General features: G+C 37.3%; 1 protein-coding gene across 4 annotated transcripts in view; it reads right to left on the bottom strand.

Moving 5' to 3' along the window:
• Positions 1 to 21,942, bottom strand: part of LOC106876226 (rho-associated protein kinase 2) — a 204,815-nt gene extending 182,873 nt beyond the window's left edge. For all 4 annotated transcript variants that reach the window (XR_001410211.3, XM_014924703.3, XM_014924712.3 and 1 more), the window contains exon 1: positions 20,307 to 21,942. Coding sequence is in view for 3 of the 4 variants with exons in the window: in XM_014924703.3 (XP_014780189.1) it covers positions 20,307 to 20,405 (99 nt within the window). In the remaining variant the exon portion in view is untranslated. The remainder of the gene's footprint in view (positions 1 to 20,306) is intronic.
• Between the last annotated feature and the right edge of the window lie 750 nt (positions 21,943 to 22,692).

The following is a 22,692-nucleotide window of genomic DNA, read 5'->3' as shown; positions in this document are numbered from 1 at the left end:
AATTCAAGTGCATACTTCAAGTGTAACTCCTCAAAAGAGTACCTGTACCTACTAAAACGAATGATTGATGTTGGAGTGTGGGTTCACTAATTTAGTACACATGTCTCAGATTTTAAATAGTTTCCAATGATATGGAGAGCGAGAGTATGAATAACAGAGCAATTTGAAATATAATATTGCTGTTGACACATACAGCTCTGAAAACTCAAAGGACTGTAACTAACTATAGTTTCAAACAGCAGTTGTGAAAAACCAAAAATGAGTCAGAGGAAACTTGTTTGTAAATCATTCAGCCCCGGTGACAGCAGTAAAGTAACCGAATTTTATACAAACAATTCTTTGTTTTTTAAATGCAAGGACCATATCTTTGGAGTCTAATGCCCAGAATATGTCTAGAGTTGGTCTCGTAACAAAGCCTATTAGCTGCATAGTCTCCATGTTAAACCTACCCATTATAAAAACTTCTTTGCTTCCTGCACCCACATTATGCTTATCTTTCAAAATGCTCTTGTACTTATTACATGTAGACCTTAATTTCATGACAACTCACTTCTGGTGAGAGAGAGGGAGAAAGTGTGCATGCATGTGTGTGTATGTGCGTGTGCATGCCTGCACTTTCCCTCACAACACAAACTGTCGACAATTCTTATCTAAAAGGGCCAACACAAACTACAAACAATGCTCTTCTCAAGAAACAACAATTAACAAAAAAGAAGATACTGTTTATTATAATAACACATTGGTTAAAGTTCAACTTCAAGACAGAATAACAATAAAGAACCCTATTTGCTATCATAGCTGAAGGTCTTTTGACAGCTTAGTAATCTGAATTCAAACTAACCTTTAAAATATCAGGGATCAGTGAAATAACTTTTCATTGCATGGGGCAGACAGAATTTGCTGAGACAGATTTTCTACAGCTGGACACCCTCTCTGTTGCTAAACCTCACCTGTCTCCATGCAAGGTAATATTCTGCCATGGCTAGACATGTTCTTCCAAAAGACTGGAAATGAACAACATTACTAGTATGATGGTGATGTTCATGTGTGTACCCTTGTCTTGAAAAGAGTACACACATTACACACACACACACCCACATATAGAACAGGTTTCTTTCAGTTTCCATCTACCATGTCCAGTCACAACATTTTGATTAACCCAGAGCTCTAGTAGAAGACACTTGCCCAAGGTGCCATGCAGTGGAACTGAACCTGAGAACACATGGTTGAGAAGTAAGCTCTTAATCACACAGCCATGCCAGTGCCTTTTGGCAGTTTTTCTGAATTTTTTCAAGGTTGAATGATGAGAGCAAACTAGTGAGTTTTGCCTAAGAGTATAACTCTATACTCAAAGCAAGATTTGAATTTGTGACCTTTGAATTAGTAGACTAGCATCTTAACCACAAAGACGAAATTTATGTTCTCCTACTAAAAACATATGCACAAGAAATGCAACAAATAATTAACAAATGCTATTAAGTACACCAGGTTACATAAAGCCTACAGTAGAGACATGAAGGTATTTAAGGGAAGTAAACATATTTCAATTTTACTGCAAGATTAGAAAGTTAATAGGGCAGACTATGGGAGAAAAGTTTACCTGACTAGAAATTGACCATATCAAATTATTAGACATAAGTGATGAAAACGGAGATTAATTGCTTAATCTCATCAAGATTAATCACCATCATCATCAAAGATGCTAATTTTGAACTAGAGATCTAATTGTCCAGTTAAATTTTTTGGTGGTACATCAGTATCATCACATCAACAAGCCACATAGTTAACAACTAAATATTCTGTTCTGAAACTTTTTTAATCAGTAATGTCTGCCAATGCAATAGCTGTGAAGTAAGAAGTTTTCATCCCAACCACATGGTTTTGAGTTCAGTGCTATTGTGTGGCACCTTAGGCAAATTTCTACAATAGCCTCAAGCTAATCAAAGCCATTTAAGAGGAATGGATAGGCAGAAACTGAAAGAATTCTCTCTCTCTCTCTCTCTCTCTCTCTCTCTCTCTCTCTCTCTCTCTCTCTCTCTCTCTCTCTCTCTCTCTCTCTCTCTCTCTCTATGCGTGCGTGCGTGCGTGTTACTGTCTCTTTGCTTTGACATCACACGATAGGCAAGCTTCATTTCCTACCTACCATGGAACCATATATGGTCATGAAAAAAATATTACTTTGAGCATCCACATGCAGAAAATCTGCCTCAGCAAATTCCATCTGACCCACGCAAGCAGGGGAAGTGGATGTTAAAACAATGATGATGACTCACATACATAGGTAAGTCTATGCACATTCACACTGCAGATACACAAGTGTACATTGTAGCTAAGAAGGAAATTTATAACTTACATGGGCAGTTTATACACTGGATAAGTTACTGGTCCAGTAATAAAGGATCTCTAGCAAAAAACATTCAGTGAGGATTGGTGAAAGGAAGGGTGTCTGGCCATATAAAATCTGCCTCAGTGAATTCCTTCTGATCCATGAAAGAATGGTAAAGTTGTTGCTAAGGAGATAATGTGTGTGTGTTTATGTAAAAGCTATTTGTATTCTGGTTTTAGAACAGATACATGGCATCTCTGGATGTTGTAAGAAGTGGTTAAATGAATTTGTGACAGGAAGGGCATCCAGCCATGAAACACTACCTAAGAAATACTGCCCTGAAAAGTGGAAATAAGCTGCTGCTAATGGTACATAATGTGTGTGTGAGTGCAAGCAAATATATAAATATATATGTGCATATATACATTGATGTTGTGACCACATCATTGTGATACTCTTAAGTTGGTTTGTGAGAAATATTCTCAAGAACCATTAATCATGTAGGAGTGTAGGAGTAAAGGAAGTTTTACCAAAAATAAGCTTCGTGAAAATGTTTAGAATTTCCTTTACAAAATAGTTCTGTGTATTTGTTCTTTGTATTCATCAGAATGTTGCACCAAAACCACCGTGTGTATGGGCATTTTCTCCTGTTCACAATAGTTGTTTTGTTTGGGTAGCATTACTGTAGGGGGATTTTGTGCTTAGGGTTAAATAGGGGCTACATTTATTTGTTTCTTTATTGTCCACAGGGGGCTAAACATTTATTTATTTATTGTCCACAGGGGTCTAAACATAGAGGAGACAAACAAGGACAGACAAAGGGATTAAAAGTCAATTACATCAACCCCGGTGCGTAACTGGTGCTTATTTAATTGACCCCGAAAGGCAAAGTTGACCTTGGCGGAATCTGAACTCAGAATGTAATGACAGGCGAAATACTGCTCAGCTTTTCGCCTGACATGCTAATGTTTCTGCCAGCTCACTGCCTTAGGGGCTATGTTTATTGCAGTATTATGATAGAAATGATGTAATATTAGTGATGGTGAATTAGAATATTAAATGTGCAACTATGGCAGTGAGCTGGCAAAAATGTTCGCATGCCAGGCAAAATGCTTAGCAACATTCCATCCGTCCTTACATTTTGAGTTCAATTTCTGCTGAGGTTGACTTTACCTTTCATCCTTTTGGGGTTGATAAATAAGTACCAGCTGAGCACTGGGGTTGATTTTATTGACTTACACACTTACCCTGAAATTACTGGCTTAGTGTCAAAATTTTAAACCGGAGTTAGATGTGTTGCTAAGGTGGTGGGCTGGCTGAATCTTTATCACATTGGACAAAATGCTTAGCATTGTTTCGTCCATTGCTATATTCTGAGTTCAAATTCCCCCGAGGTTGACTTTGTCTTTCATCCTTTGTAACCAATTTAACCAATTAACCGATGCAACCAATTTAACCCCTCCAACAAAATTGCTGGCCTTGTGCCAACATTTCAAACCAATATTAGATGTTTAGCTTTAGCAGTTGATATTGATAGAGGTGGTAATGGTGGTTAAGTGTTGATGCTGGCTGATGTGATAGTTGTAGCATTATTGGCTGGAATAAGTACACCAGTAGGAGTGAAAGTGGTTGCATAATGTCTGGGTTTTTAACAATTAATCTCTTTGTTTCTTGTGACCAACTCAATTGGTGTCCTATCCAGTAGGACATTTCTCTCTCACCAAGAGAGTTTCAGTATCAGGGATCGTTGTACAATAAAGTTATGTAAAGTGTGTTGTCTTGTTGAAGGGCCTTAATGAAGTAGATTTAAATGGAAATCAGAACTAGGTCACCAACTAAGTTCACTGAGAACATAGCTTATTTAACCACTTCTTACAACATCCAGAGATGCCGTGTATCTGTTCTAAAACCAGAATACAAATAGCTTTTACATAAACACACACACATTATCTCTTTAACAACAACTTTTCCATTCTTTCATGGATCAGAAGGAATTCACTGAGGCAGATTTTCTATGGCCAGACACCCTTCCTTTCACCAATCTTCACTTGTTTCCAATCAAGATGATATTTCCCCATCACCAGAAATGTTTACATGGAAGGAAAATTAAAAACAGAGGACACCACTTGTATGACAATGACAATCATTCTACAACTCGTCAAGACAATGAGACACAAGCACACACACACACATGCATATATATATATATATATATATATATATATATATATATCACAGGCTTCTTTAAGTTTCCGTCCACCCAATCCATTCACAATTGTTTTTCTTATCAAAGTGATTATACAATCATTCTATTTCAACTAACACACCCACCAATACCTGTACACATACTGACAATTTACTGCTGCACAAGCCAATGCGGAGGCTTCTACATAACAGCACAACCTACTACAAATAGCAACTAAATCTACCTCAAATTACATACTACTGTGTTAAAAAACTGAAGGATACATTGATTAATGAAGTCTTAGAAAAATTGTGCTTGAAAATAATGAAGAGGCCTCTATATGGTTGCTTCATGTGCTACAAACAGCAACTAAATTTTCTTCAAATTATACATTTGTGTCTTAAATAAATTGAAAGACATTGGCTCATGAAGTCTCAGATAAACTGTTTGAAAAACAATGATTGGCGGGGGTTCTCTACATGACTGCTTAACCAACTGCAAATAGAACTCACTCAAATTACACACTTTTGTATTAAAAAACAAAGGACACATTGGTCAATGAAGTCTTAGATAAAACTTTTATTTGAAAATAAAATGGGACAATCATGGCAGAAATAGCTCTGACCAAAGGCTTTCTTAATAACATCAAACTATAGAAATGCTAACAGCTACACCATATTACTATACCGTTAAAATAAAAACAAGAAATCTGCAGTTCCTCTGCTGCTCGTATTCAACAATAAAAGCTACAACAATCAAAACAGAATCCTAAATAATAATCTTCTTCACCATTTGATCATTATCACCAACTACTGTCTATTATTTTGCTCAGTATATTTATCTATTCATGACCAACACTTTCTTCCAAACCCAGCTTTTACAAAGCTATCAACATGCCTATCCCCAATCAGATCATCTGCTTAATCAAGTCAACACACTTTACATCTACCTACAACAGAAACCCTCAGATAAATTAACTAATCTATCAGAACTCTATTACCTCAACGGTGACTGCTCTCGGTAGTAAATGTGCTTCATCTCTAATTAGAGGGTTGATATCACATCCACAACTCTCGTGTACTCTCTTAGTGGATCATTTACAGATACATCACAGCTATACAGGTGTGGTCTACTTTTACAACACCTAGAAGTCACAAACTATCACCAGTAAAAGTTGTTTACCCACTACTGTAAATCCTGCAAGATAATCCCTAAGAAAGCAAAGGATATTTGTGTGCATAGTGCAGCCTGTCAATTTTCTTATCTTGCAAACTGCAGCTTAGAGAATCTTCCTACCCACTACTGATCAACCATGGTAACTAAGTCAAACTTCTGATAATGTCACAATACTTCCTCTCCCTTTTGCTTAAAAAATCAACATGGCGCACACACACAAAACTCCTCCCAAGCTCTTTCTCCACCCACCTGATTCACCAACAAAGTCATTGTATGTAAAAACAACACAAAATCACTCCAACACAACTGGTTCTAACTTCTCTTCCATTTCATTCAAACAGTACCCTCAAGAGCTCCTATTGTCACAAACTCTCTCTCTCTCTCTCTCTCTCTCTCTCTCTCTTTCTCTACAGGGATTTAATCCAGTCAATAGAAACATGATGCACTTTTTCCACCCAGAAAAATACTAACATATCTCCCTTACATCATTTCAAAGGTTATCTTGAGTACCAGCAGTATGGTTTCCATAGGTCCCAATCTTATGGAACCTATTATCTTACATCTCACATCAACAGTCTTTCATACTTGAGAACTTCGGAAAAAACAATATTGAAACCATTAATTCAGCAGAGTCTTCAACTGGATTAGCTGGTTGGCTAACTTGCACACTTAGGGATAATTCTTTAACTCTCATCTCTGAGATCACAAGTATCTTATTAGACATCTCTATTGCCAAACCTGTTGATTTAGTTCCCTCAATCACATTCTATCAAATATGGTGAACTTCAAAGTTTAGTCATTTATTTCCCACCTTCCAGGAGCACACTAATAAACTGCTCACTGGAACATATAAAATAATCTCACATGCACAATACCACCCACCTTTCATTTTTAACCTTCCATGCACATACACACACTGGCAGCATCCAACTAAAAGCTAAATACCTCATGCCAGGACATGTATTGCTTTGGTGAACACAACCCTCAAAAATATCCTGTATTAGTGACACAACTTAGCTTCTTTGAATACAAAAATCACAAACACTATACAAAAAAGAAAAGAAAGTTTTACACCACACCTTTCTTATACACATTAGCAACACCCAACTAAAGACTATTCTATCATTACAAATGCTTAGCTACACCATCTCTGATAAATTCTCATCGTGATCTCATACATATAACATTACCACAACTGCATCTCAAAGAATGTTTCCTCTTCAGAGATTAGTTGCTGATCCACTACAAAATTCAAGCATGACTCACATCAGTGCAACACATACATGCAAATAACCTCTACTGCATCCAAAGGAAACTATCCAGTTAGTTCTCAAAGTTTCACCCACCACCATGCAATGAATCACTCACAAATGTAATGGTTCTTCTCCATCCTTTATCCCTTCTACAACATCCTCTACTCCTGTAATCTAGCAAGCTATGCATCATCTTAAGCTCACACATCACTTCTCACCAATCTTACTATTTCAATTCCCTGCACTAAACACTTCTCGCTCCTTCTCCAGAAGTGCAACACTGGAATTATTTCCACAAGAACTATTACGACAAATAATACACACAGACATGGCTGTGTGGTTTACAAACTTGCTTTTCAATCATGTGGCCTTCGGTTCAGTTCCACTGTACTACACCTTGGGTATGCATCTTCTACTCCATGCCCAGACAGACCAAAGCCTTGAGTGGATTTAGTAGATGGAAACAGCAAGAAGTCTATTGTATGTGTGTGTGTGTGTGTGTGTGTGTGTGTGTGTGTGTGTGTGTGTGTGTGTGTGTGTGTGTGTGTGTGTGTGTGTGTGTGTGTGCGAGTGTGTCCTGGTCTAAACATCACATGATGGGTATAATTGAGTGTCATTGTCATACAAGTGAGGTTGTTCACTTCCATCTTCAATAGAAACTAGCTTTGGGAAAATATTATCTTGGGAAACAGGTGAAGGATGGTTGTAGAAAATCTGCCTCCCAACAAATTCTGTCAGACACATTCAAGCAGGAAAAAGTGCATGGTAAATAAAGATGATGATATCAACCTACAGAAGTTCCCACTGAGCACCAGCCACATTAATCTCACTGCTGTGTGTTTGTCTTTGTATGATAGCCTCTGATGAAATAATAAATACAATAATGAAATAATGAATACAAAACAAGAAGGAAGCAAGCATCTGCTTCTAAATCAAGTATGTGCACCTTTATAGAATCACTTGATCTGATAAAAATAGAAACCAAGTCACCATCAAGTCACATCCTACTGTTTTAACAAAGAACTCATAGGATAACATAGTCTTATCTACATTAGATCTGAAAAAAGGGTGGATGACCATAGTTGGAATGTCAGCTCATAGATCTACTGGAACTGGATTCCAGAGTAGGCTTGGAACTCAACAACTATGCCAAAATAGAAATTGATATCCTCATAATCAAATATAACTGCGCAGATATCACAACCAGAACTCCACTACTACTGTCTTCTATTGATTCCTCAACTACTGCAAGAACCACAAATAGAATATAACAACAGTAACCAAGACTAACCACCAAATGTCAAGCGAAATATTTAACCACTATTAATACTACTACAACTAGAAACACTATTACAATTGATTGGCCCATCAGTGAGTCCCCTTTCAGCAGAAACCAAAAACAAAGCTACCTATAGACAAATCAATAGGATATCAGACTTCATCCAAGGTATCAGTACCAAATTATGTCTGTGGCCAAGGCACTAAACTCACAGCAACTCAAGATTTCAACTAAGTGTGTAATAAATAGATTAGTAAAAGACAAAATGGTTCACTATAGCAAGGAGCAGCACTCATTAGCATCACCACCACCATTTTATGTCCACTTCTTAGCTGGTATCCACTACAAAGTCCAGTTCACCTCTGAGAGCTGAAACCCTGAGAGCTATGCCAGCAGAGTGCACACTCTTGGTAGGGCCTACCATACTGGACAAGTAAAAGGACAGAGGCCAGATTATTATGGGCCACCTCTTCCCAGAGGTAAAAATGGGTTTGCATAAGGCCAACAACCCCTACGTAAAGAAAAACAAAATTACAAAAGCATCAATAACAATTCAAAACCAACAAGTCCTGGAAGTGGAAGGCTTTTGTTCAGGGAAAGCCAGCCCAAATTTGAGAACAGTAGGGGAAAGTTATCAATGGCTGATAGTCCATAGGGAGCAAAGGCTTTAAGTAAGTCCCACGCTGGCATAAGTTGAACTGGTTGCTGTGACAGTCTGAGTTGATTTTTATTGAAGGTTATTGCCCTCCTAGATGGGTTGAACAACCACATTTTGCTCATATATTACACCACTATGATACTGATTTTTAACATAGACACAAGTCCTCAAATTTGGGAATATGCCAGTTAAATTAAATACACACACCTGCCCAGAACACAGAACTTACATGTTTTTTTTTGGCATTTTTTATTATTATTATGAAAGGATGAAACGCAAAACACAATCTTAGCAAGTTCTAAAGTCAGAACCAATATAGTCATAAAGGCATTTTATTTGATACCTTACTATTTCTGTCTGATCAGTGCAGTTGTATCGTTAAGAAACTTCCCAACCATGCGGTCTTGAGTTCAGCCCCAATGTGTCATCTACTCCATAACCTTGGGTCAATCAAAGCTTTATGAGTAATTTGTCACATGTAACTGTGTGCATGTGTGTGCGTGTGTGTGTGTATATATGTGTGTGTGCCCTATCCTAACATCATGAGATGGTCATAAATGAACATTACCATCATACAGATGATGTTCATTTCCAACTGTCCATTGAAAAACATGTTTGACCATGGAGAAATATTAACTTGCTTGGAAACAGGTGAGGATTAGTAACAGGAAGGGCATCCAGCTGCAGAAAATCTGCTTTGACAAATTCTGTCTCACACATGCAGTGGAAAAGTGGACACTAAATGATAATGAGGAGGGGTCATAAAACTGCTTTAGAAAGCCCATTCAATCCATACAGCAGGAGAAGTGGATGTAAAATGATGATGATGGGTGTTCCGATTAGCTTGTAATGCAGTGTTCAAATCCTCCAGTACCAAAAATTAGAAATGCTAACAATGTAGTCCTACTTTCATATGTATCACTTCCAGAGAGGTCTAAAGCTAGCCTACATGAAAGAAGGACATTAAATGATGATGATGATTACAACAACTAAGGCAGCATTTTTTCCAGCTCTTTACGTTTTAAGTTCAAAACCCATCAAAGTCAAATTTGCTTCTCGGCCTTTTGAAGTCAATAAAATAAAGTACCAGTCAAGTACTGGAGTTGATGTAATCAACTTGCCTCCACTGCTTTCCTAAAAATTGCTGGCCATGGGCCAAAATTTGAAACCATTATTAATACAACCACTACCACTACCAACAGGCTGCAACAACTAACCAACAGACAAGCTATATTTCTTCTTTACTTCTATCTCTACTACAACAAACTCTACTCCTCTGAACTAGCAAGCCACTACTACTACTAGTAACACTATCACCTCTATGAGTACACCCACTACTAACAGCAACTATGAATATAAGCGATATAACAATCTGCCAAACAGAGGAATATCACCAACATATCAATCAGCCAAATGGTAGTTTGTAGAATAGAGCATGGTGGAATGGTAAATTGCATTCAGAACCTCTTCACTAATTAAATCTTTTTCTTTCATTATCTATTCATTTATGTCGATCATTAATTTGTAACTAATTTGGTTACAAGCCAATGAAGGCGTCTCTACACAGCCATTCAATCTGCTAGATATGACAGAAAAATTTTCCTCAAACCAAGTCTACTGACTCCAAGAGAAGGAAGGATACATTAAATAATGTAGTCTTGGGTATACTATGCCAGAAAAAAGAACAAGACAGGATGATTGAGGTTGGAATGCCTGTGGTCATATGTCTTAATCAAGGCTGGCCTGGACAAGACAACAACCAATTTACTAAATAATTCTAAAGGAATGATGGAATCTAAGTAACATAGGTCTGTCTTTGTGTAAAGTTACATTATCATCATCATTTTAACATGCAGAAAGGAGCAGACAAATCTGCTGTATTGCATATCACTGTCCCTGTCATATCTGATCTCATTTGCAAGGCACAACATGCCAAAACTCATCATACACATCCTCTTTCACAATTTTCTTACATGTCTTTCTTGGAGTACAGATAAACAAATGGCATGCAGCTTTCAAAATACCATATACCTTCAGAGGTATACAGACACACTATGTATGCATATGCATATATATACGTGAGCATATAAACAAACATTTGTGTTTTAGAAATACATACACACATGCTAGTTTGATAAGTGCTAATGCACAAAACTCTCATCCTTTGAATTATTATGTTGCTTTATTAATGACCTGTAGGGACACTGTATTTTGTTATGCAACCACAGTATACTACAAGGTATGTCAAACATTTTCTATAAGTCAATACTGTGTTAGCAGTGCTATTACATCACTTGATAACCTTAAACTATGTTGCTTCAACTAAATATTAAAATAAATATATATATACACACACACACACACACACACTGTTAATTCTAGTTGGTGTAAACAGCCTCTGATCATAAAATACTCCCTTATAAAGATAGATACCAGCATAGAAAAGCAAAGTGATGACATGTAAGCAATGCATGTACACTCATATACATGTATATTATACATAAAATGTTTATGTGTGTATGCTTATACAGATGGATGGACAGACAGAGAGATGTGCGGTGATAGACTTTTGCGAAGGTGGTATTTATTTGTTTGGCACCCTTCACAAATGTAATTTGTATTGGTGACAATAGTGCAGCTATGTCAGTGGTGCATTTTGGAGTTTGCATCCCGAAGCAGTATTATGCCCAGATTCCTTGCACTTCCAGAGATTTCAGCACTGCATTCATCCTTCTTTTCATAGTCAATGAAAGTATGCACAGGAGCAACTCATGTTCTTTTGCTTGTTCTAAAAGCTGTGTTAGAATGAATATGTGATCCATCAAACTATGGTCGCTTTCTCTCTTGGCTGCCGGTCAAGCTGTTTTTTATGATCTAGTGACAATGACGTTTGTAAACAGCTTGTAGAGTTGAGACAAGATGCATATGGGGTGATAGTTTCTTATATCTTCTTTACTAGCCTTCTTTTGAAGCAAGATGGTATTTGACTCTCCACAGTGAGGGTATTTTAATCTTCAGAAAGCAACTGAACCTCTTCACCACATGTCTAGAGATGGTTATCAAGCACATTAAGTGAGAGGCAGCATGAACATCAACAGCAAGCTACTCATGCCATCATATTCATTGCTGAAATCACAGATCAACTGCAGACCGTGCTGACAGAGCAGGGCACTTATATATAGCTCAGTTATAGGCCTTAAAATGAACTGCATGAAAACAAAATCTAAGCAGTACAAAGCTGTAGCACAAAGCCAAATAGAAGTGGAAAACAGCAAAATTGTGAAAGAAAAGAGGTGTGTCTACAGTGAATATGTGCCAAGACATGAATGTTGAAATCTCAGAGAGAACATGGGCATGATGGAAGACATTTGCCTTGATAAAAGATGTGCTCAAAGCAAAGCTGGACAAGAACCTGCATACCAGCTTCTTATACGCAAGTGAGACACAGACTACTACAAGGAGGGAAGAATATTGATTTACTATAACGCAAAAGGTTATAGAAAGACCCATGCCAGGAATATCATTGTGAGAGCATATCCAAAATGATTTAATTCAAGAAGAGAGCAGAGTGAACAATGTGATCGCAGAATACCAAAAGTATGTTTTGCAGGGCCAGACATGTCCAAAGTTCACAGAAAACAGATGAATCTGTGTAGTCAGTTGCTGAGGGGTATCCAAAAGATCAGAAAAAGTAACTAGAAAGCTTCCACAATGATGGGAATACAATTTAGTTAAATGATTCAGGCCATGATGGAAAAGAAGGATTCAGTCAAGAAAAGGTTGGAAGCACATTGTGACCAGCAATGATGATACAGTGGTTAGGGCAGCGGACTTGTGGTCGGAGGATCACGGTTTCGATTCCCAGACCGGGCGTTGTGTGTGTTTATTGAGTGAAAACACCTAAAGCTCCACGAGGCTCCAGCAGGGGGGTGGGGGTGGCGACCACTGTTGTATTCTTTCGCCCCAACTTTCTCTCACCCTTTCTTCCTGTTTCTTGACCCGTCCAGCTGGGGGGAACACATACACCATAGAAACCAGAAAACCAGGCCCATGAGCCTGGCTAGGCTTAAAAAGGCACATAAATAAATAAATAAATTTATATATATATATATATATATATATATATATATATATATATATATATATAAATAAAAGCAAATTCTAGATCAAAATCAAAATGGAAATAGTAGTTGTGGCTGATGCCAGTGCTGCCTGACTGGCACTCGTGCTGATGGCACATAATAAGGACCATTCAAGCGTAGATCAATGCCAGTTCTGTCTGACTGGCTCCCCATGCCGGTGGCACGTAAAAAGCACCATCCAAATGTGGTCGATGTCAGTTCCCTCCCTCCCAACTGGCTCCAGTGCCAGCAGCATGTAAAAAGCACCCACTACATTCTCGGAGTGGTTGACGTTAGGAAGGGCATCCAGCTGTAGAAACTTGGCTAGATCAAATTGGAACCTGGTGCAACCTTCTGGCTTGCCAGTCCACAGTCAAACCATCCAACCCATGCCAGCATGGACAAAGGACATTAAACAATGATGATGATGATACATATATATATCTTTTACTTGTTTGTCACTTGACTGTGGCCATGTTGGGGCACCACCTTGAAAGGTTTTAGTCGAACAAATCAACCCCAGGACTTATTTTTTAAAGCCTGATACTTATTGTATGAGTCTCTTTTGCAGAACTCCTAAGTTATGGGAATGTAAACACCCCCAACACCAGTTGTCGAGGACAAACACAGACACACGTGTGTGTATGTGTATGTGTGTGCGTGTGTGTGTGTGTGTGTGTGTGTGTGTGTGTGTGTGTGTATATATATATATATATATGTATATATATATATATATGTATATATATATATATATATACATACATACATACATACATACATAGACACACATAACAGGTTTCTTTCAATTTCCATCTACCAAATCCACTTACAAGGCTTTGGTCAGCCCCAGGCCATAGTAGAAGATACTTGCCCATGGTGTCACACAGTAGAATTGAATGCTGAACCATCTAGTTGAGAAGCAAGCTTCTTATCATATAGCCATACCTGCGTCTATATATATATATATATATATATAATTGTTAAAGTAATTCAGTGCAAATCTAAACTAAATCTAAATATTAGCCATTATGTCTCATCAGTTTTATTTTGGTCATAATCTGACTTCAATTAACAAAAAGGGAAGAACCTCTCATGGCTCCCATTACCCTTTTGTCAGTTATGTGTAGGCCACAGTGGGATTACAATTGCACAGATGGTAGAAGGCCAATCTAGATGCTCAGTCCAAATCCAGGCATTGCTCTTGAAATATGCTGAAGTATCAGTTGTTTAACACCAAACCACATTATATGTGCCTTGCCTCTTTAAGACAGGGGGTTATGATTTTAAGGAGATTTTAGCAGCTTTTTTTTCTAGCAAATTGAACAGCCACATAGTGTCCTCCTAGAATCAAAGTACCACTAATATGTAGTCTAGAACCTGTACTAAAATGAGAAGCACTTGTGTTTGAGAAAAAGAGTTCATTCTTTTCAATAACAGCGTCTCTTCTGGGTTGACATGAAATGTTCCTCGATACTTAGATACCTATCCTCACTTTTTCCGTTGTTTTTTCTTCCCCCCCCCCCACTTCTAATTATATATCCTAGATCCTAGACGAGTAAAGGGCGGTTGGAGGTATTTTACAGTGGAGTGATCAATTGTTATGTCTGAAAGAAATTGGCAACAACTGTAACTGGTAATGCTATATATTGACCTCAGTTGTTGCGTCGATAGGATAGAATGCGTGATGAAGAAGGAAAGGAAGAAAATACATTCACAAAACGAAAGAAACAGAACGATGGGATGTTTTTACATACATACATAAAGACAGACAGAGAGAGACAGACAGAGATGGGAGGAGATAGATACAAATATATATATACATGACAGATGAACTGATAGCAAGAGAAGAAAGGAGATGAATAAACGCGTGAGCAAACTCGCGCGCACACAGAGCATAGAATGGTAGAGACATGGCTGAATCCGTGGAATAGTGTAAAGAAGAATCGGCATCAGTTGACGAGTTGACACGAATGCCTTTGAAAAAACGAGAAGAGTTTAATAGTAAAATCTGCAGTATGTACGGGGAGTGATAAAAAGATGTGACAAGAGACACATGGAATAGTGAGAGAGTATTTAGTGGAAGATTAAGGAGGAAGGAGGACATGAAACTGGTTTGGATGACAGCAGCAGAGTAGAAAGAAGGATGAAGCAGGAGCGACGAGATATGTGTGTGTGTGTGTGTATATATATATATATATATATATATATGAGAGAGAGAGAGAGAATGAGAGACAGACTGACAGTGGTGGAGAACTGACTGAATAATGCTGAATCGGAGAAAAACCAGTTTGACTTTTTTGCGGGAAACTGCAATCCACGATAGAAAAGAAAAACAAACAGAAGGAAAGAATGAAAGAAATTAAATAAAGCTAAAAAATTGGAGGGAGAAAAAAGACGAAAACAAAGAAAAATAGAGACAGTAAAACGAAAGATTATGCATGGAAAGGAGGGAAAGGCTTAGAAACGTTAGCAACAGAGGAATTCGCCAATTTCAAACAGGTTAGCAGGTGTCTAAATGACAAATATTCATTCCAGTACTTCCCCTCTTGTTAAAAGAATACTCTAATCTAGAAACTAAAAAACTTCGTCAAGGAATAAGTTTCTGAACGTCTGTCTAATTCGCCTACTGGTACAAAGCAGTGACCGCAACCTTTTTTCATTTGCGGTACACTTCTTTTTTTTTCAAAATTCGGCGGCACACCTGAACTAAAAATATAATTAAAAGTATAAGGGGGAAATTATATTCAGGTTACACTGTGGCACACTTAGCATCGTTTCGTGGCACACCAGTGTGTCGCAGTATACCGGTAGCGAAGCACTGGTATAGAGGACAGGTTTGGGACTTCTAGTCAAGAAAAAGAGAGATATACATAGAAAGTAATCGGAGATTTATTTCTTCTTTAGGGTGACTGAAATAAGCTAAAGGACGGGAAAACTGCTATACTTCCACATACATTCCCAGCAAAAATGATAATTTTAATTAGACAATGGAAAATTAAAGCTACTGTTGTTGTTATTTAACCCTTGGTCTGCCTTCAGAGATTAGACCTATGGTCACAGGCATTCGAACTGTAAGCGTCCTGTCTTTTGTTCAATGTCTTGCAGGACTACACCTTCCAATGTGTCCATTTACAAAAAAATATTTTTTTTATAAGGTAGAAGATGTAGTAATATAGGGAAGATGTGGCTGCTACATACAGTAGGTCGAGTAGTTTCCCCTTTTGGTTCGGAAAAGTGAAGTATTCAAAAGGAGTGTATAATGATGACCGGTCAAGTCGATTACAGAATTGCCGGTGAGTAAAGTCCGTAGTCAGATTATATTTCCGGCTCTAGTCAAAAACACTTCACTACCGTTGACCATATTTTACTAGAAAAACATGAAAGTTAGAATTTCCTAGGTGATTTTATTCTGAAATACAGTCAGTTTGTATCTGGACTTTCCCCTTTCCCGAAACGTACGAGGCGGTTCCATGGATGTTAACGATGGAATCGAAACCGTGTTGTAAGTTCGGCTCATACACAGGTTACTTCTAAGATCTTAAATCAACGAGATTACTTTTTTGTTTTTTAATAAGTCTGTGAAATCTAGTATCTTTAGAGAATGTAAACAGAGGTTGCGACGTGTATTACTGCTAGGAAAAGGCATTAGCAACGTAAAGAAAAGAAAATGGTTCCAACCGGAAATTGCAAGTTGTTTGCCGGAAGCTCTACATTTCGGTACATACCAATGATTACTCCTTGATAAACAAGGTGACACACCACTGGGATGTGAGTGTGTGTGTGTGTACTAAGAGTTCAAATCTATCTTTGGTCTGTATGTTTAACCGTAGACTAAACTAAGACCTTGTCGCCATCTCCACCCCAAGAATACTTCTTTTTGACTACACACAATGCAAATTTTGAGTTAGAGGATATAGATAACTGAATAGACCATAGCATATTACTAATACTGGGTTTAATTAACACCAGATGGCTAAATACAAGGTTGGTCTCGAATTTGAATTTTAAAAAATCTAAGAACTCCGAAAAGAAAGTAGCCAGAGAAAAATATCCATGGTGGTGCGTGTGCTATCACAATAACTGTCGCCAACATGAACACAAATCCTCCTAGATTTTTAAGAGAATGGAGGTTTGAAGCATTCACAAACATACAAAACATGAATTTCTTCCAACCAGGAAATAAAACATTCAGGTGCAGGAAAGACATGCCAGGAGCTTAGCTGATACAAGGAATGACGAAATAGCAAGTAAAATCATTAAAAACGTTTGTGTTGTTCTCGAAAGATTAGCAAGATAAAAAGATGAAATGAAAACCGGGGAGGAAGCAATGATGCTTTCATAGACATCGATAAAAAATAAAAACAGAAGGGGTTCTGGGAGGGAGATGAGAGCAAATAGGTTTACCAGATGTCAATAAAGGAGCTAAATGAGGCTTATGAGAAGAGAATATGATCGGAGATTGACATCCTAAACATTCTTCCTGGCAGACAAACAACACTTGAAAACAAATTGATTTTTCTCATTCTTGAAACACGATCGAACTGATATTTAAACGGATCGAACTCGGGCAAGTAAGCGGCATTATTCGTAGGTATAGAGCAAATTGATCATTTAGTACAAATAAATTGTATAAACCTAGGGTTCTACTCAGCAAAATACTTTACACAATAAACCAAATTAAAGTATCATTAGAAGCCGGTATTTTATCTAATTTGAAAGCACCTGAAGTTAAAAACAACACTGACCAAAATGGTAACACATCTTCCTATGGCGAAACATTTAGGACAGCAACAAAACGACACCGGCTCTCATATAAGCACTTTAACGTCTGAGGATTAGCGATGCTGTTCTCATAATCAATTCTCTTACACGATATAAATGCTTAGAACTCTTGTAGCCTTTTCAGATAATGCTACAAAATTAATAGTATTTAAGGTACCACTAGAACCTTCTGGAATTCTGGAAAGGTGTTCTCACAAAGTAGATCCCTGCAATAAGTCCAAAATTAAAATCGAGTAAATCATGCCCCAGACGCTTAAACATAGCATTAGGGAAAACCTAGTTCAACATCCAATGCTTAGTGCAACTCTTAAGTCTCACAGAGCGAAACCCCTATCAAACATAAGGGATTATCAGATTGTCTAGTCGAATCAGCTTTGCAACAGGTTTTCAATCTTCTGCATAGCACATCTGCCACATTGCACACTTAAGAAACACTTTTGCCCTATAGAGGCGACATATATACTACAAAAACAGGTGCAAAGTGCGAAGAATATCTCTGAGTTGTATTAAATTCACCAACATCTCAAACTTAGCACAAATATGCTCCATCTATTTAAAGACAAAAACATTTCTATCAAGAGATTGCCGCGCAAAACAAAAGGGTAAAAAAAAAAAACAGCACCTGTTCTAGCTCATAGAAATTTTATTAAAAGAATGTGATGACCTCAAAAACTCGAATTCCTTTATATTAAACGCATAAAAAAAATTGGATCTTTCTCTGAAGCACCTATGGAATGTGGATAGACTTAGTATTTTAGTTAAATGAGCATCAATTTTGTCACATCTGTTATGTGAATGTGTTCGGTCAGCATTAGTCACGATTCTCCAAGAGGTTAGCAGTGAAGACGTGTTCAGTGATGGAATAGAGCCAACCTTACCAGTTGACGGACAATATATATATATATATATATATATATATATATATATATATATATATATATATACACACACACACATCTATGCATGGTGCATACACGACTCTTACAGTGAACTGTTTCGGTTAGGACATTATTCATAGCAGCACTCCACCAAAAACTAACCGACTTCTTTGCAAGTACTTCTTCTGTTTTAAAAATAGCACTACCATTTCCTCTCCCTCTCCTCCGACCTAACCTCCACCTTCATCATCCCAGTACTATCAGATGAATTAAGGACACGAGCATGAAACGGGAGGGGGTAGTGATGGGATACAAATTTACTAAACAAATGGTTACATTATATCGCAGTATAAGAATTTAAAGGAGCGCTGTGATTAAAGAGGTTAAAGAGAAATATCATGTGTGTTAGACGGCTAAAGGAGAAACCCATGTGTTTTGCGGGGTGCAGAGCAATAATGAAGTACTTAAAGGAGAAGAAAGGGTGGGAAAAATAAATCATAGAATATTTGAAAGGAAAATCCATGAAACATATCATTTTTTTAAAATATGGAAGTACAGAGAGAGTGGGAGAGAGAACATCTTTGGATATTGAGAAAAAGAGAGAAACTGTGGTGCTTGTCTGTCGACATAATTCTCAAGCGACTGATATAACGTTATGTTAAAATTTGACATCTGTGGGGATTCAGGGATGTAGGTTAAGCTTGTTATTGTTGTTTAACCCCAGGTCAACTCGGATTGAGCAGATTTATGATCATAACGTCATCTTTTTGTTGTTCAGACATACATTAGCCCTCGTCTTTTTTTTTTTTTTTAAGACAGTAGGGTATGATTTAGGGGGAGCAAACTACACAGGTCTCCTCGCAGGCTAGTAGGTCAAAGGTTGTGTTCATTAATAACTTTAGTGTTAAGTAATAAAGAAACAAGCTTAATACTATAACGATAGAGAAGTCTTCTTCGGACCGGACTTGACTAATCAACACACGTATGTGTGTGTATGTGTGTATGTTGCTGGTGGTGAGATTCCGAGCAAGCGGTTCTCATCGCTAATGGACTCGGAAAATGCATGAACATCACAAAATTTTCTTTGAATCTTAGCAAAGATTTCTGATATTAGGGATGCGTGGGCGAGAGAACCGAGTTTTGTGGGATACGGAGATTTTTTTTTTTTTCTTTTGCCGTTTTTTATTTTCAAAATCATAACCAATCTAAATAGAAATGTTTCTTTTAAATATCGAAACCGACTCGGCAAGATCTTATTGTAAACATTACTTATATGAAATACTCGAGCGTCATTTAATCTTCATGACTACTTCCCAAACCACAATGTGTGTGTGTGTGTGGTGTGTCTAATCAATCACAAGTAAATAAGCTATATATCTGAGCAACCGGCAGCCAGTCATAATTAACAGCTAAATTTCGTTCGAAGTTCATCCTATCTGTCTGACAAAGGGTTACAAAACAACCGAACATCGAATACATTGAATTAATTTAAAATAATTGTCTTATGTGGTGAAAGAATTTCTTCGAGTTTTTTCATGAACTTCATACGCAGTATGGAGGAGTCGGCAGACTACATAAAGGGGATAAATTGATATCTGAAAGAGAAAAGAGAATTAAGACAAAACAAAAGATGTTGCAAAAGACTTACCATAAGTCCATCCAAATTAATATTTGAGGTAGTAGTTTTAATTTCCCTCTCCAAGTCCTTAAGACGTTGGTACAACTTGGGATCTTGCAGAAGAGACATGATGGCAGTATGTGGTAGAGAAGGAGCTAACAAGGAATCCCAGTGATAAAAAAAAATATATAAACTATATACTTAAGAGACAGGGAATTAAAAAAAAGGGGAAGGAAACCAATATTTTAAAAGTGCCAAAAAAGGATCATCTTAAAACTGGAAAAAAAAAATTAATCCGTCACTGTATTTAAAATTACCACCCGTCAAGTACTGAGATTTTTATAATAGACGGAGTGGGAAAGTGAGAAAATCTCGCCTAACTAGCTATATTATAAAGATAGGTTAAATATTGAATAACAATAGAGACGAGGTGCAAAGATGACCAAAGGTTATGGCCATCCTTGCCGAATCATCCACCCTGTCTGTCACTTACGAAAGGCGTGAAGTGTGTCTACGTACGTGTGCCAGTTTTGATGTACACAAGACTAAAATAGCAACAACACCTTTCCTAAAAAATGGATATCTAAATAAATTATTACCATTTATTAAATATATCCAATACTTTTATTTTATATTGTCTTAGAAACCTAAATATACAATTTTAGTTCATTTTTCCCAGCCTTTAGTCATTAATTGACCGGAAACAGTAGAGAAGAAATACCGGATATAGACAAAACCGGGTGATGAAATGTACATGTCAAATTAGCTTACTTCAAATAACACAGTGCACTTCGTTTATACACGGTTTGAGGCTTCTCAGTGTAAAACCAGATGAATTTTTAATTATAATAGTAAATACAAACATATAAATTACATGAATCAGTCACACATCTATTTATATAAATATATATGTATATTAGTTATGTATGGGTAAGGTAGTAAACTTAAAATTTCAAAAATAGTTTGGCAGTGTTGACTACAAACAAAATGACTTCCGTTTATGAAATTATTATAACAATACGATACAGGGATATGTAAGAAATTATATAAAACCAGTAAACCCTTAGATAGCAGTGAATGTTCCAGAAAATAACTAAAGGGGAAATCTGCAATTATAAAGGTGGCCCCACCCCACCTTAGTGGCAACTTTGCCTCTCCTTCTCATTCAATAACTTCAGAGCAAGATAAATAATTAAGGTGATAATCATTTCTTAATAATAGTAATCCAGTGTTGTGATTCTCCACAGGGATGTAGAGGTTGGTTTGTATAATGTATCCAGAAACGGAGAAGGTTAAATATTTGGCCAGCAAGTGGCAGACGGACAGGATCCGGCTTTAGTTAAAGCCATCAAGCCATTATCACTGTGAAAACAGTAAAATCCATCAAAATCTTATCCTATGTTTAGGTCTAGAGCTTGTGTTTTGGGTTTTGCTGCTCCAACAGACGTTAATCATCGAAGTGAAAGCAACTTTTGACTGCCACACACTTGTAGTAGTGATATTTTTTTAATATTCTACACAATGCTACTGTCTTTTAGAGTAGATTTGTTTGTTTACTGATGGCTGAGGCATGTGTCTGTGTGCTTCAAAACACGGCTGTGTTCATTTAGGTTTCTTCCGTAGGCGCCATCACAGCCTTAACAATGGCCACCACCTATACTGCTCTACCTGCCACCGCCACTCCTACGTTGTTTACTACTCTATCTGCTACTTCCACGATCGCTATTACTCTGTCGCTACCACGACACTACGTCACTTTCGTGTTTTATGTTTCCCTGCCTTTCTCTTTTATTCCGTCTTTCACTTTTACTCTATCTTTATTTTTCTTTGCTATTACAGCAATTACTCCATCTGTCATCAGCCTGAAGCATAATTCTCTCTTTCTCTGTTTTTTATTTCCTTTTCTATGTTATTATAAGCAGTCACTCATTCTGCCGTCACCAACTTCTACCACAATCATTATCCTGGCTACTCTTACTAAACCTCGCACTACTGAAGAGTAATAGTGGCAACTGGACTATTATTACTACTTCCACTTCAATAAAATTCTGCAGGATAGCAACTTCTGTTTACACAACCACCTAGGAGGTGGTGCGAACCCTGAACTATTGTTCAGTAATTCAAGAAGAGCTTTAAAAAAATTAACCGCCTTGAATATTTAGTGATGAGGGAGTACTGAAATAGAAACACAGTGGGTCGTAGAAGAGGTTGGGGAAAAACTGACGAAGAATGAGAGAAGATGAGAATCGTAAGAAAGCGATATGAGAGAATACGAAATTTGTAAGAAAGAAAAAGAAAGGTCACAGTTTCAGTCAGAAAGAGGTGAAAGAAGCGAACACCAAGAGAAAGGAGAGAGATACTGTAAGAAAAATAAAGAAATAGCCGGTTTTACATTGCGCGGTTAAATAGCAGAATA

Source organism: Octopus bimaculoides, chromosome 8 (genome assembly GCF_046866305.1).
Source record: "Octopus bimaculoides isolate indiv1 chromosome 8, ASM4686630v1, whole genome shotgun sequence".
Lineage (NCBI taxonomy): Eukaryota > Metazoa > Mollusca > Cephalopoda > Octopoda > Octopodidae > Octopus > Octopus bimaculoides.
Note: the sequence above shows the minus strand (reverse complement) of the source record. Positions and strands in the feature narration are given on the sequence as shown.